Source organism: Hermetia illucens, chromosome 3 (genome assembly GCF_905115235.1).
Source record: "Hermetia illucens chromosome 3, iHerIll2.2.curated.20191125, whole genome shotgun sequence".
Classification (NCBI taxonomy): Eukaryota; Metazoa; Arthropoda; class Insecta; order Diptera; family Stratiomyidae; genus Hermetia; species Hermetia illucens.
This window is the reverse complement of record NC_051851.1, coordinates 152,127,200-152,138,337: the sequence shown is the minus strand read 5'-3', so window position 1 is coordinate 152,138,337 and position 11,138 is coordinate 152,127,200. Positions and strand designations below refer to the sequence as shown.

General features: G+C 43.6%; 1 protein-coding gene across 5 annotated transcripts in view; it reads right to left on the bottom strand.

The window, feature by feature from the left end:
* The window catches only part of LOC119652724 (transient receptor potential-gamma protein), a 57,419-nt gene that overhangs the window by 2,486 nt on the left and 43,795 nt on the right, over positions 1-11,138 (bottom strand). For 4 of the 5 annotated variants that reach the window (XM_038057017.1, XM_038057020.1, XM_038057018.1 and 1 more), the window contains 6 exons: positions 10,261-10,529; positions 10,094-10,201; positions 9,836-10,031; positions 9,575-9,769; positions 9,361-9,402; positions 9,103-9,280 (listed from right to left, as the gene is read on the bottom strand). In XM_038057017.1, the coding sequence (XP_037912945.1) occupies positions 9,103-9,280; positions 9,361-9,402; positions 9,575-9,769; positions 9,836-10,031; positions 10,094-10,201; positions 10,261-10,529 (988 nt within the window). The remainder of the gene's footprint in view (positions 1-9,102; positions 9,281-9,360; positions 9,403-9,574; positions 9,770-9,835; positions 10,032-10,093; positions 10,202-10,260; positions 10,530-11,138) is intronic. The other variant, XM_038057019.1, reaches the window with a different exon arrangement.

The window sequence follows — 11,138 nt, the reverse complement described above, 5'->3', positions numbered from 1 at the left end:
ACAATATAATTAATCTCACCGTGTTGCCTCTCCAACCACTCCTTGATGGCAGGAATGAGCCTGTGAGTCCACCGACCCTTTTCCGAGCGTTCCCACCGCTCTTCCCATCTATTTATGAATCTCTCCCTCTCAGCGTTCTTCTTCTGCAATAAGGGAGGGATTGACTTTGCATGGTATATATTCGCCATCTCATCTGCCAAGATATCAATCGGCATCATTCCAGAGATGAGGAATGCTGCATCATCTGAAACAGTCCTGAAGGCAGAGCATACCCTCAAGGCTGTCCTCGTGTATACTGCGCTCAGTTTGTTAGTGTTAACTGACATCTGCAATGCCTCCCTCCAAACTGGGGGCGCATAGAGCATGATTGAGGCCACCACCCTGGCTATAAGCAACCTAGAGGTATGCCGTGGCCCTCCCACGTTCGGCATCATCCTCGCCAGGGCCATACTAGCAGTGGACGATCTATCGCAAACATACTCCACGTGTTGCTTATAACTGAGCTTCCTGTCTAACACCACACCCAAGTATTTGGTATCTGTCCAAGTGGTTAATAATAATAATCGCTGGCGCAACAAACTATATTGGATCAGGGCCTTGAAGTGTGTTAGAACACTTCATTCAAGACTGTAACGGTACACTACAGTAGTACACTGTAGGAGGCAATGTGGTCAGCATTGCGCTCGCCCGAGATTTTTACCCTGATTTTACTCAGGTACTCATTCACAGCTGAGTCGACTGGTATCCGACGTCAAATCACGATACAAATCCACTGCCACCAGTCAGATTTGAACCGTGACTTTCCGTACGATAGCCTTGTGCTCCTTGTGCCCAAGCGTAGCGTAGAGCACGTGACGGCAGTATACAGAAACGTGACAGTCTGGCGTGGCGCGTGCCGTTCGTTATAACAATAAATATAGCCCAGCTTTTTATGGCTTCGTATAACCCAACGAGAACCAAAGGCAGAGTTTTCTTAAGGATTCACTTCAGATTAATGGTGATGGATCTTAATGAAATTATTGAGCAATTGATGCACAGAGGAAGGAAGCTTGGTGGAAGCAAAGCCGCGTAACATTCTCGGGAATAGATCCATGTTGGCTCTCTTAGGAAGTGAGCAGGGAATAAGTAGATGCCACTCAGATCAATCTTACAAATGCATTCGTTTTCTACTGGGATAAGATGTGGAAACACACCCAAGAAAACCATCTAGGCGACATGGGCACACCGATACATCAATAACCCTACCTGAAAGGTGCACAATGAGATTCCGTGCCCCTTTGCCGCTGCCCCTGTAAATGGTCTTACTGGTGCAAAGTTAATAGAGTTGGGCAGTTGCATTTCATCTTTTGGATTACCGTAATTAAGGACTGGGAGCTAGTTTTTTCTCTGGCCTTAACACCTAGTCAAATTAGTTCCTTGCGGTTGGCAACGTGGAGAATGTGAGTTGGGGCTTAAGAATACACTCAAAATCATCCCTGTTTGTCTTATGGATAGAAATTTGTGAGAGAGCAACCTGCAAATTTCGAAACTTTACAGCTACCGAACAGTCAAAAATGCTTCGGAAAGAGATTGACTTCACACCGAAGAGCTTTGGCTATCGAAAACGGACTATCATCGGTTTCTGGAATGTTTGCATGCTCCTCCACAACGATATCGAGGGTCCTCAGAATGCTTGCTTTTTCCAACTCGAGCGAGAATTCCAATGGTATAAGCTGGATATGTTCGGTTTAATCGGAGTAAGAAGGTATGACTCTGGAGAATACGTCTCTCCCTCCTGCCATACCAACGGCAATGCGGTTTTGTACTCTGGAAAGCGAATTCGGTATCGGGTTGCTGTTCCTTTTTATCTGGGAGCCAATTTCTGCTCGACTTCTGACTCCAAGATTCCAGTCCAGGTTAAAGACAATCACAATTGTACAGTGCTATGCACCAACGGAGACTTCCGACATGGAGGAGGAGCAATTACAAGCATTTCAGGAGAAGCTTCCTAAAGATGACATTGTGATCATGGTGCGTGATCTGATCATCTTACTCGGACATGTGATGGAGAAACACTGTATTGGCAGCCGCAACGATAATGGTGGGAGTATCATGGATTTCAGCAAATTCCATATACTCGTCATTGATGGCATATTGTTCGAGCACAGACCCTGCCATAAGGTAAGTTAGATTCCAACTGATCCTCACCACATGAACAATCAGATTGATCACTTTGCGATCAGCAGAAGATTTAGGATTTATCTCCTGAATATGGGGGAAAAGGGGTGTTGACAGCGGCCTCGAAAGGGATCACCATCTGAAAGTCCTTTACATTCCCTTGCGTGTTGCATCCATCATTTATCGCGGGGTTGGAGAGCCACGACCCCCTAAATTAAATATAAATCACTTGTAGGACGGCCGAGCATATTGATTGGACAACCATCAAAAGTGCTCTTTTGTCGGGTGCTGCAGGGGTCTATGGCCAGGTCCAAAAAGGACAGCATAACATCTGGCTAACTGCCGAATCGTGGAAGCGGGTCGATGAAGGGAAGTGGTTGAAGGTTTGCGCAAATTACAACACCGAGCGAAATCCCGAGAAGTTCAGCGTAGTGTACACCAGGAAAGCTGAAGATGCCACAGAACGCAATGATTTCAGAATTGCATACAGCATCACAAAAGAATTTGCGTGAGTTCGTAAATCTTTCGATGGTCTTGTGAAAGACATTAACCTCTGACGAATTAGCTCCTCATCTACGTTGACGAGCAGCTGAAGAGATTTCAAGTACACTTCATCACGGTTCTTAACCGTATTACATGCTCTTAGATTCCGCTTCTCGTGGAAGAAATGGCTAGTCCTGCAGTTACTGCAGACCTGCTACTCCCACTCATAGGGAAATCTTGGGAATCTGAAACCTTTCCCAGAGAGTGGAAGAAGGGGATGATGGGTACGATTTCAAAGAAAAGCACCCGTTTTGAGTGTGGCAATTGGACTAATCCTGGAACGCAGCAAAGAACATCCCGAAAACTTGACCGATATGGAGCAGGTTAGTTTCCGCTCCCTCTACATCAATACCTTACGAATCACTTTGAAACCGCGTGAGAAATTTGAATCTTCGCTTCACCTCCGAGAAAGTTTTCAATAGTTCTTCAAGGACGCGGTGCGACTTTCCCTTAACAGAATAATAGGGAGAGTATCTGGGGTGTTCTACGCAGGAAGGGCATTCCGGAGAAACTAATAGCTGACATCTTTCTCAAACACCTCAACTACGGTGGTGACATCTGTTGCCACTTTCGGTCAGGCTGCTCCAAGAGAAAGAGGTGAGGCAGCGTCTAATGTATTGCCTCGGCCCTGGACGAAACCGTTAGTAATTCTTTCTATGTTTTGAATACTTGGTTGTTATGCCCAAAAGGAGGGGCCCGTGGACCAAAAAACTGAAAGTAAATTGCCCTCCATCTGATTCGGCCAACATCAAGTAGATGTGGACTTAGGATCCCTCTTATCCCACTAAACACCTCGTATAGAGTCCGCCAGGGTTTCATTCTGTCAGCGATGCTATTTCTTCTTATTTTAAGTGACGTTCATCGTACTCCTTCTCAAATACCTCAACTACGGAAATAACAACTGGTTCCTCTCTTGTGGACTTCGGTCAAATGACTCTGAATTTAAGAAAGGAGGTAAGTAGCGTCGACTTAATGACAAGTACCAATAAAACCAAAGTTCTCGGACGGAAGGGTTTTCACATCTTCCCTGTTTGCATAAATGGGCAAATCATTAAAGGCGTCAAATAAGTTATCTTTTTTGGTGGCGTTGTTTCTGTTGATGGTGATACCGAAGTTGACGCATTATCGCATTTTGTCTAAAATATTCAAATGCAGATATCTCCCCACTAACATCAAATTGAAGTTGTCCCACGTTCCTCCATGTTGGAGAGGTGTTCAAAACGGCCTTCTCTATTATTCGAAAGTTCTGACCTTTCGTCAATAGTAGTCTGTGTCATGCCAAAGGGATACTTTGGCTACACACAATCCCAGACGGGAAATTACGTCGGCGGGTGAGCCGTGAAAATGTTGATCAGAAGCGGAAATAGCATTCGATGGTTTACACAGAGGGCAATAGCCAAATTACTACCTAGGTCATGCAATGTCATTCACTGTCTAAAAATAGTCGACGGGTGGGCCGTCCTATAGTTAGATTACGCAGAAAAGTGGAGAAGAAATCTTGGAAGGACTTTGAACATGTTTCAGCAGCTGTCAACGGCGACATGTGGGTGTGGTTGAGGTGCTGCATCATTTTAGGGATGTTTGCCAACCATATTCAATTCGACCAATTGGTTAAGGTTTTATGCAAAATAAAACCTTATTAAGATCGATTCATTGTCTCTTTGTCTGCTCATCTGCTGTCTGCCTTCCTGTCTGTCTATCGCACACACTTTTCTCAGAAGCGGCTGTAAAGATTGATACAAAATTTGATGACACGAAAGATTTGAACTGTGAACCCCCACGTATTCATTGAGTAACATCGTTATACATTGAGTTTAAGGGGGTTCCCCCATGCATGGAAAAGGTGGTGTGCATTTTTCAACAGAATGTTGTTGGCTGGGGTATCAAAAGAAAGGTCTTGATTGGTAGCTAGAGACGGTATCATTTCTGACATTAGCCTTAAAGGGGGAGTGGAGTGTGGGGACTAAAGCGTGATCACTTCTTTCACGGACCCATTTTCAGAAACCACCCAATCAAAAAATCTGAAAGACAATCATGAAGCTACTCCTATAACAACTCCAGCACTAAAAAATGAGTAATTTTGAATCCAGCACCAGCATGGTGCGAGGTGGTGAGCTCCTAGTTGATCGATGCAATGGGAATTTGGGGAAGAGCAGTACAACATAAAGCACCCCCAAACTGATGGCGGAAACTAATCTAATATCTTTCAACATAGTTTCTATCTATCGGGATGCAGTTGTCTTCCCTTCCCAGTATTTCTAAAATCCCTGGAGGTATGCAGGCTTTCATCGCCACTACATTGCAATAGTATCTTCTCCTCATAGCGTGTTTTTACTATGGACACGAAGAGGAGTCGCTAGCAACAAGGCCTGGTGAGTAAGATCGACGACTTAGCGTCGTGATCGAATTATCATCATCATCAACGGCGCAACAATCGGTATCCGGGCTAGGCCTGCCTTAATAAGGAACTCCAGACATCCCGGTTTTGCGCCGAGGTTCACCAATTCGATATCCCTAAAAGCTTTCTGACGTCCTGACCTACGCCATCGCTCCATCTCAGGCAGGGTCTGCCACGGCTTCTTTTTCTACCATAAATATTGCCCTTATAGACTTTCCGGGCTGGATCATCCTCATCCATATGGATTAAGAGACTCGCCCACCGTAACCTATTGATCGAATTATGGGCTAAAAAATTATCGGTAATCACTACAGAATGTCCTCGCCCGTTTCCGGAAGGTAATATCCATTGACTTTCAACAAAAATTTGGTAGCACACGACGCATGTAATTTCTCAAACACGTAAGAACTTCTAAGGCAGCATTTACTGTTTGCCATTGAGGTATAAACTCAGGATGGACATAACCTTGAATATCAAAAAAGCTACGAACATGGCTCTCAAAATTTATCGGCTTTTTTGACGTTTCTTTGTTTGTAGGTCACCTTTTGCTTTCGATTTCGTGTGATTTAACCTCTGTATTCGTAAAAGTATAATTCACCGGTAACGACCCTTTCAACCAGTGTAGTTTCTCCAACAGTTTAATCTATCAGCGTACGCCAGTTGAGGAAGCAATCAAACGAATGACATTGGGGGAAGCAACATGACCTAACGATATTGTTGCTGAGCTCTGGAAAGCGAAGAGCTAGGACCAAGCACTGCAGCTGAAACACCATCTGACTGGCAAGAAAGCACCACCGTCCTAATATGAAAAAGAGAGGCAGGCCAGCAGAATATTCCAATTTTTGTTTGATCTGGTTATTATGACAGTTTTTTAAAACATTTTTGGCAACTGCATTCGCGACGTTGTTTGAATAACCGTGAATCGAGCTGGGTTTGTCAGAAACTGCGGAACTACTGACGTAATACAGGCTGCAGGGTGTAATGATAAAAGTGGAAATAGGAGATCAGGTCGATCATCCTGAGTGGTCGATAACGACCTAGAGGGCAGAGCTATCCCAAAAAACTAAACAAAGTGGCTAATTTGACCGTGAAGGTCCGCCCACAAAAATTGAAGCTCCATCAAAGTGCTCGGTCGACACGTTCTTGCACGCCTCTGTGCTAGCCAGGCTCGGGAATGTGGGGGGGTCCTTTGAGCGCTTTGATCCCTCACGCTTCATTACTCAAAACAACGTGCCTTTTCCGATGCGTGGGTCTGCACCGGATTCTAAACTCGACCTTAGTACGGATTTCGCGACGGCCTATCGAAGGACAAACAGAACGCGAACTAAAGTTGGAAATTAAAGGAAAAAACGGCTCGACCGCGCGCGTGGAGCCGTAAGTCTCCGGACCCGAGTGCCGCGATCAAGGAGGGGAAGATCCACGACGGTTCACTGTCTCAATGATCGTCTCTTCCTCCATTTCAGATCCTCCTTTGTTTTAAAAGGGACATCCTCAAAGTAATAACTGGCCTGAGGATGTCGAGGTAGGGTGGGAACCTCAGAGGCCGTGCCTCATACCAGATCTGAGGCACGTTTGGCAATGACCCCTAGACAGTTTTCTTGGGTATTTTTCTACTTCTCATACATTAAAAATATTAAAAAATGCGTGGAATTCTTCACGCGCTAGTGATTGAAAAACGTCGAACATGTGTAATACTTTTCTTCCATCATACAAATTCGAGCAATGCGCTGTGAAACGAATTTTCTGTAGGTAGTTCTCTTGCAACGAACGTTTCAAATCCAAAATTGATCGCAGTGTGTTTCACCCTTCTGTGATTTTGAGTTCTATAACTAGACTATAAAAGACAATGAATGGAAGTTCGCAGTACTGAAGACGAAGATATTTCGTTGGACTAGTGGACAGCTGAAATGAGGACATCTTGATAGGCAAGAGAATGCATCGATTGTGAAAAAATTACGCTGGTAAGGACATATAATTCACGTTAACGAGAACTCACTATGCAACGTTGGTCCGAACATCGGTCCAAACAACCATGGCTTTTTACGGTGGATATGATTTAACAGCCTCTCAATTTCATCCTGATCAAGCATACCGTCATCGAGGCTCTGCAGCCCATTTCGAAACTTGGCTTTGAGGAGGTCCTTCCTCCAAGACGAACGGATCCACTACAGAGTAGAATAAAGACTAAAGAAGATTCGCTTCTTTATAAATCAGGACCTCAGTGCTAATTATATCGAACGAAAGCAGCCTAACAAGTTTAGGATTGTAAGAGTTCGCATCCATTTGATGGCGGACCGGACCAATTAAAGAGAGACTTTCTCTACTGTTTATAGCCCAGGGACCGCTCCGTTTTGCGCTAACATACGATTTTATAAAAATCAGTCGAATTGTATCCGCTCTCTTAGTAAGTGGATAGCGGATTCAATCGCCCCCAATTTCCAAGGATTTTAGGTTTCGTATCTCAATAGTGACTCATGATATTAGCCCTTTAACCGTAGCAGCTCCTCGTACTGCCGGCTTTAGTCGTTGCAAGCATTTTGGGTTATCCTTTTTTCGTACCTAGGAGTCTGCCACAATCACTGCCCGCGGCAATGATCTGCCCAGAACTGAGCGATTTAAATACCTCGGGTCAACGCTATCAGTCAATGGAAAACTGCGTTATGAAATTTCTTCACGCATTAACGCAAGCTGGATGAAGTGGCGTTCCATAACTGGTATTCATTGTGATCGACGTATCAACGAACGTCTCAAATCTAAAATTTATCGCAATGTCGTCCGTCCAGTCGCTCTCTATGGTTCTGAGTGTTGGCCAACTATAAAAGACAATGAACGGCGTCTTGCGGTGATGAAGATGAAGATGCTACGTTGGACTAGTGGCGTTACACGTTTAGATCACATCCGAAATGAGGATATCCGCGATCGTTATGGGGTTGCACCGATCGTGGAAAAGTTGCGAGAGAGGCGTCTTCGATGGTATGGTCACGCAATTCGTACAAACGAGAATTCACTTTCCAAGATTGATCTGAACATCGAGGTCGATGGTAAAAGACCAAAAGGCAGATCTAAACAACGGTGGCTTGATACGTTGGATGGGGATTTGAAAGCCTCGAGATTGCACCCAGATCAGACATTCGATAGAGCCAAATGGCGAAGCCGATCATGACGAGCCGACCCCGCTTGTGAACGGGACAAAGGCTGAAGAAAAAGAAGAAGTACCTAGGAGTTTGCACGTAGTTTTTATCAAACTCCTGTGTTGAGCAACCATTGCTTCGATTCTGTTGTTTTCTCTTTCTTCCTTTTTAGGGGAATTTTTAACGTTTTTTGCGGGAATAGAAAAGCTTATTGAAATCGGTTCACTGTCTGCCTACCTGTTACTCGCACTTTTCTCTAAAACGGTTATATCTATTATATTTACATAAAATTTGGTGAAAGGGACGATGTTGAGGACCTCCACAAAGCAGCTAAAGCTAAAGTTAAGGGACTGTCCTCTGTGCGCATACATAATCCTGTAGGATACTAAATGAAAGTGCTCAATTAGCATTTTCTCCAATTGCTTTGACTTGTATTGAGATCCGAAGAAGTGCTCGTAGATTAGGGATTCCATTGTGGAAAAAGCTGAATGATAGTAGCGGACAGAGGTGTCAAGAACCCAGAAGGTAGATACCTTCCAGGTCCACTCAGATGGAGACACTGTTGAGCTTTGCCTACGTGACTGTTAGAAGTAAAGCTGAGGCGAACTTTTTGACCACGCCAAAACTCCTAGTTTTACATGCCTTCTCTACTGTTTCTTGCCAGGATTCCCCGCTCCCCGTTCCTTCCTTAGAAAGTCTCACTCGTGTATGCTATTAGAAAAAGCGCTCGATATGTTCGACGTTATTAACATAACAATCGTGAACTTCTCCTAATGTATGACCTATTCACTGCCGAATCTGCCTCCCAATATAAATTTAAAGACAGGGGAGAGTTTCCAAGCATTTATATCAATTATTGTTTAGGAAACGTACCTTGGCTCGCTGATACATTGGTGTCCATTCCACTATTTTTGAGTATCTCGACTAGTTCACATCGGAATGCTGATATGTCTTGTTTTATCTCATTTACATCATCTTCTGTGACACCCTGAGATTCTGCTTTACGTTGCTCGACCGTTACATAGCGTCTCACGAGGTTTCTCATAATTTGCTGGAAAAATATAATAGTAGATCCAAAGGTAAGGTTGATTCGATTATTGGCTCTAAATATCTACCGAAATTGGGACTCACCTGGTATTTAAAGTCACGATCGTTTGCTTGTTGCGCTTTCTTCTGAAATGTTGCATGAAAGAGTCGATCGCATTTTAGAACCCGAAAAAAAAGGTACCAAAAAAATGAAGCAAACATTGAGATATGGAGTTTGATTTAATTAAGAACAAAGATAATTTCTTAAGGGACAAGTGTGACAACCAAAGGAACTAACATTTATATATGCTGGGCTTACCCTTATAGTTTTCAAATGTTCACGCCGAGCCGCTGAAGATGAGCTGCAGAATATTCGCCTCAACCACCTAAATCCGTACCAAAGAGACTTGGGGGTTGGTATGATGTTAAACGGGGGTGGGCTTGTCCCGCCTTCTTCGAAGTAACTAATCCAGAGCTTCGATCGAGCGAATTTCCACTCTATATCGGCTCGTTCCTGTGAAAATACGAAGAAAAACCTCAGTAGGCATGACCATGACTCTTAAGGAGGAGTATATCTTACCGAGATCAATTGATAGGAATGATTCATCATAGCAATAAGCAAATTCAGCAATACAACAATGTTTATAACAGAATACGTTCCAAACATCAGCATCCCCCAAAATCGTGTAAAAACTTTTATACCATCCAACTCAAAACTGTCCAAATCGATGAGGCCGAAAACGGCCCAAAATAATGTTTGTATGGTTTCGAAAAGACTGAAAAAGGCGTGAAACGGAAATTTACCAGAATCAGGATATTTGACGAAACGAGAACTCACTTTGCAAACCGCCTCCAAACAATACACGCATTGGGGTCTGCAGTACCATTCATAGGCATATTTAGTGAAACCTCTGGGCAGCGCTTCTTCTCCAGGTCTGCATAATACCTAAATTTATAATCCTTGAATAAAGGAGTTCTTTTACCACAAAACAGTCCAGATATTACCATAATAACTGATTCAAGCCACTGCTAAATGCAAAAAGGACCAGGACATATAAGAAAAAGAACTTCATGATGTCCATGATCATGCGAGATAGTGAAACCTGTAATGGTCCCAAATATGGGTTCACAGAAAAAATATAAACCAATTTCAGAGAACTAAAAATATTGGCAGCGCTAAAAAGTCCTTCTGAAATCAGCATTGGGTCCCATGTATCCCATTTTTCACGTGGTAAATCGGCAGCATTACGATTTGTGGCCATCTCTTTTCGGACCTTTAAGAGAACAGACGAAATTAGTTAATATTTTTTAAATGTAGATTATATACCTTTTCAGAGTTTGTTTAATTGAAATAGGATAGTCAAAAAAACCTTTAGCCAAGAGAATAATACAAAAATTAATAAGTGGAAGAATAAGCAGTTTATCCTGGATAACTGCGATCATGGAAGTGATCGTATCCCAGTCTTCCTGGAAAGCTATCATTCTCCGGACAAAATTTTCCGGTGATAGCACTTCACCTAGAGTTTCCTCTAAGTTCCTCCTTTCTTCCATGCTTTCTCTCCAGCCACTCCCCGATGGATGGGATCAACCTGTAAGTCCAACGACCCTTTTCTGACTGGTCCCATCGTTGTTGCCATCTGCTTATGGATTTCTCCCTTTCGGCTTTTTTCACCTGCGATAAGGGAGAGATGGACCTGGTGTTATAAATGTCCATTATTTCGGTTGTCAGGATGTCAGTCAGCATCGGCATCATTCCCGAGATGACGAACGCCATATGTCTTCTGGACACTATGAGGAAAATGTTAGAGTCGGTAATCTATAATAGATTGTTTTCGATTACTGAGGGCCAAGTCTCTACCGAACTAAGGAGTACGGTACCCGTG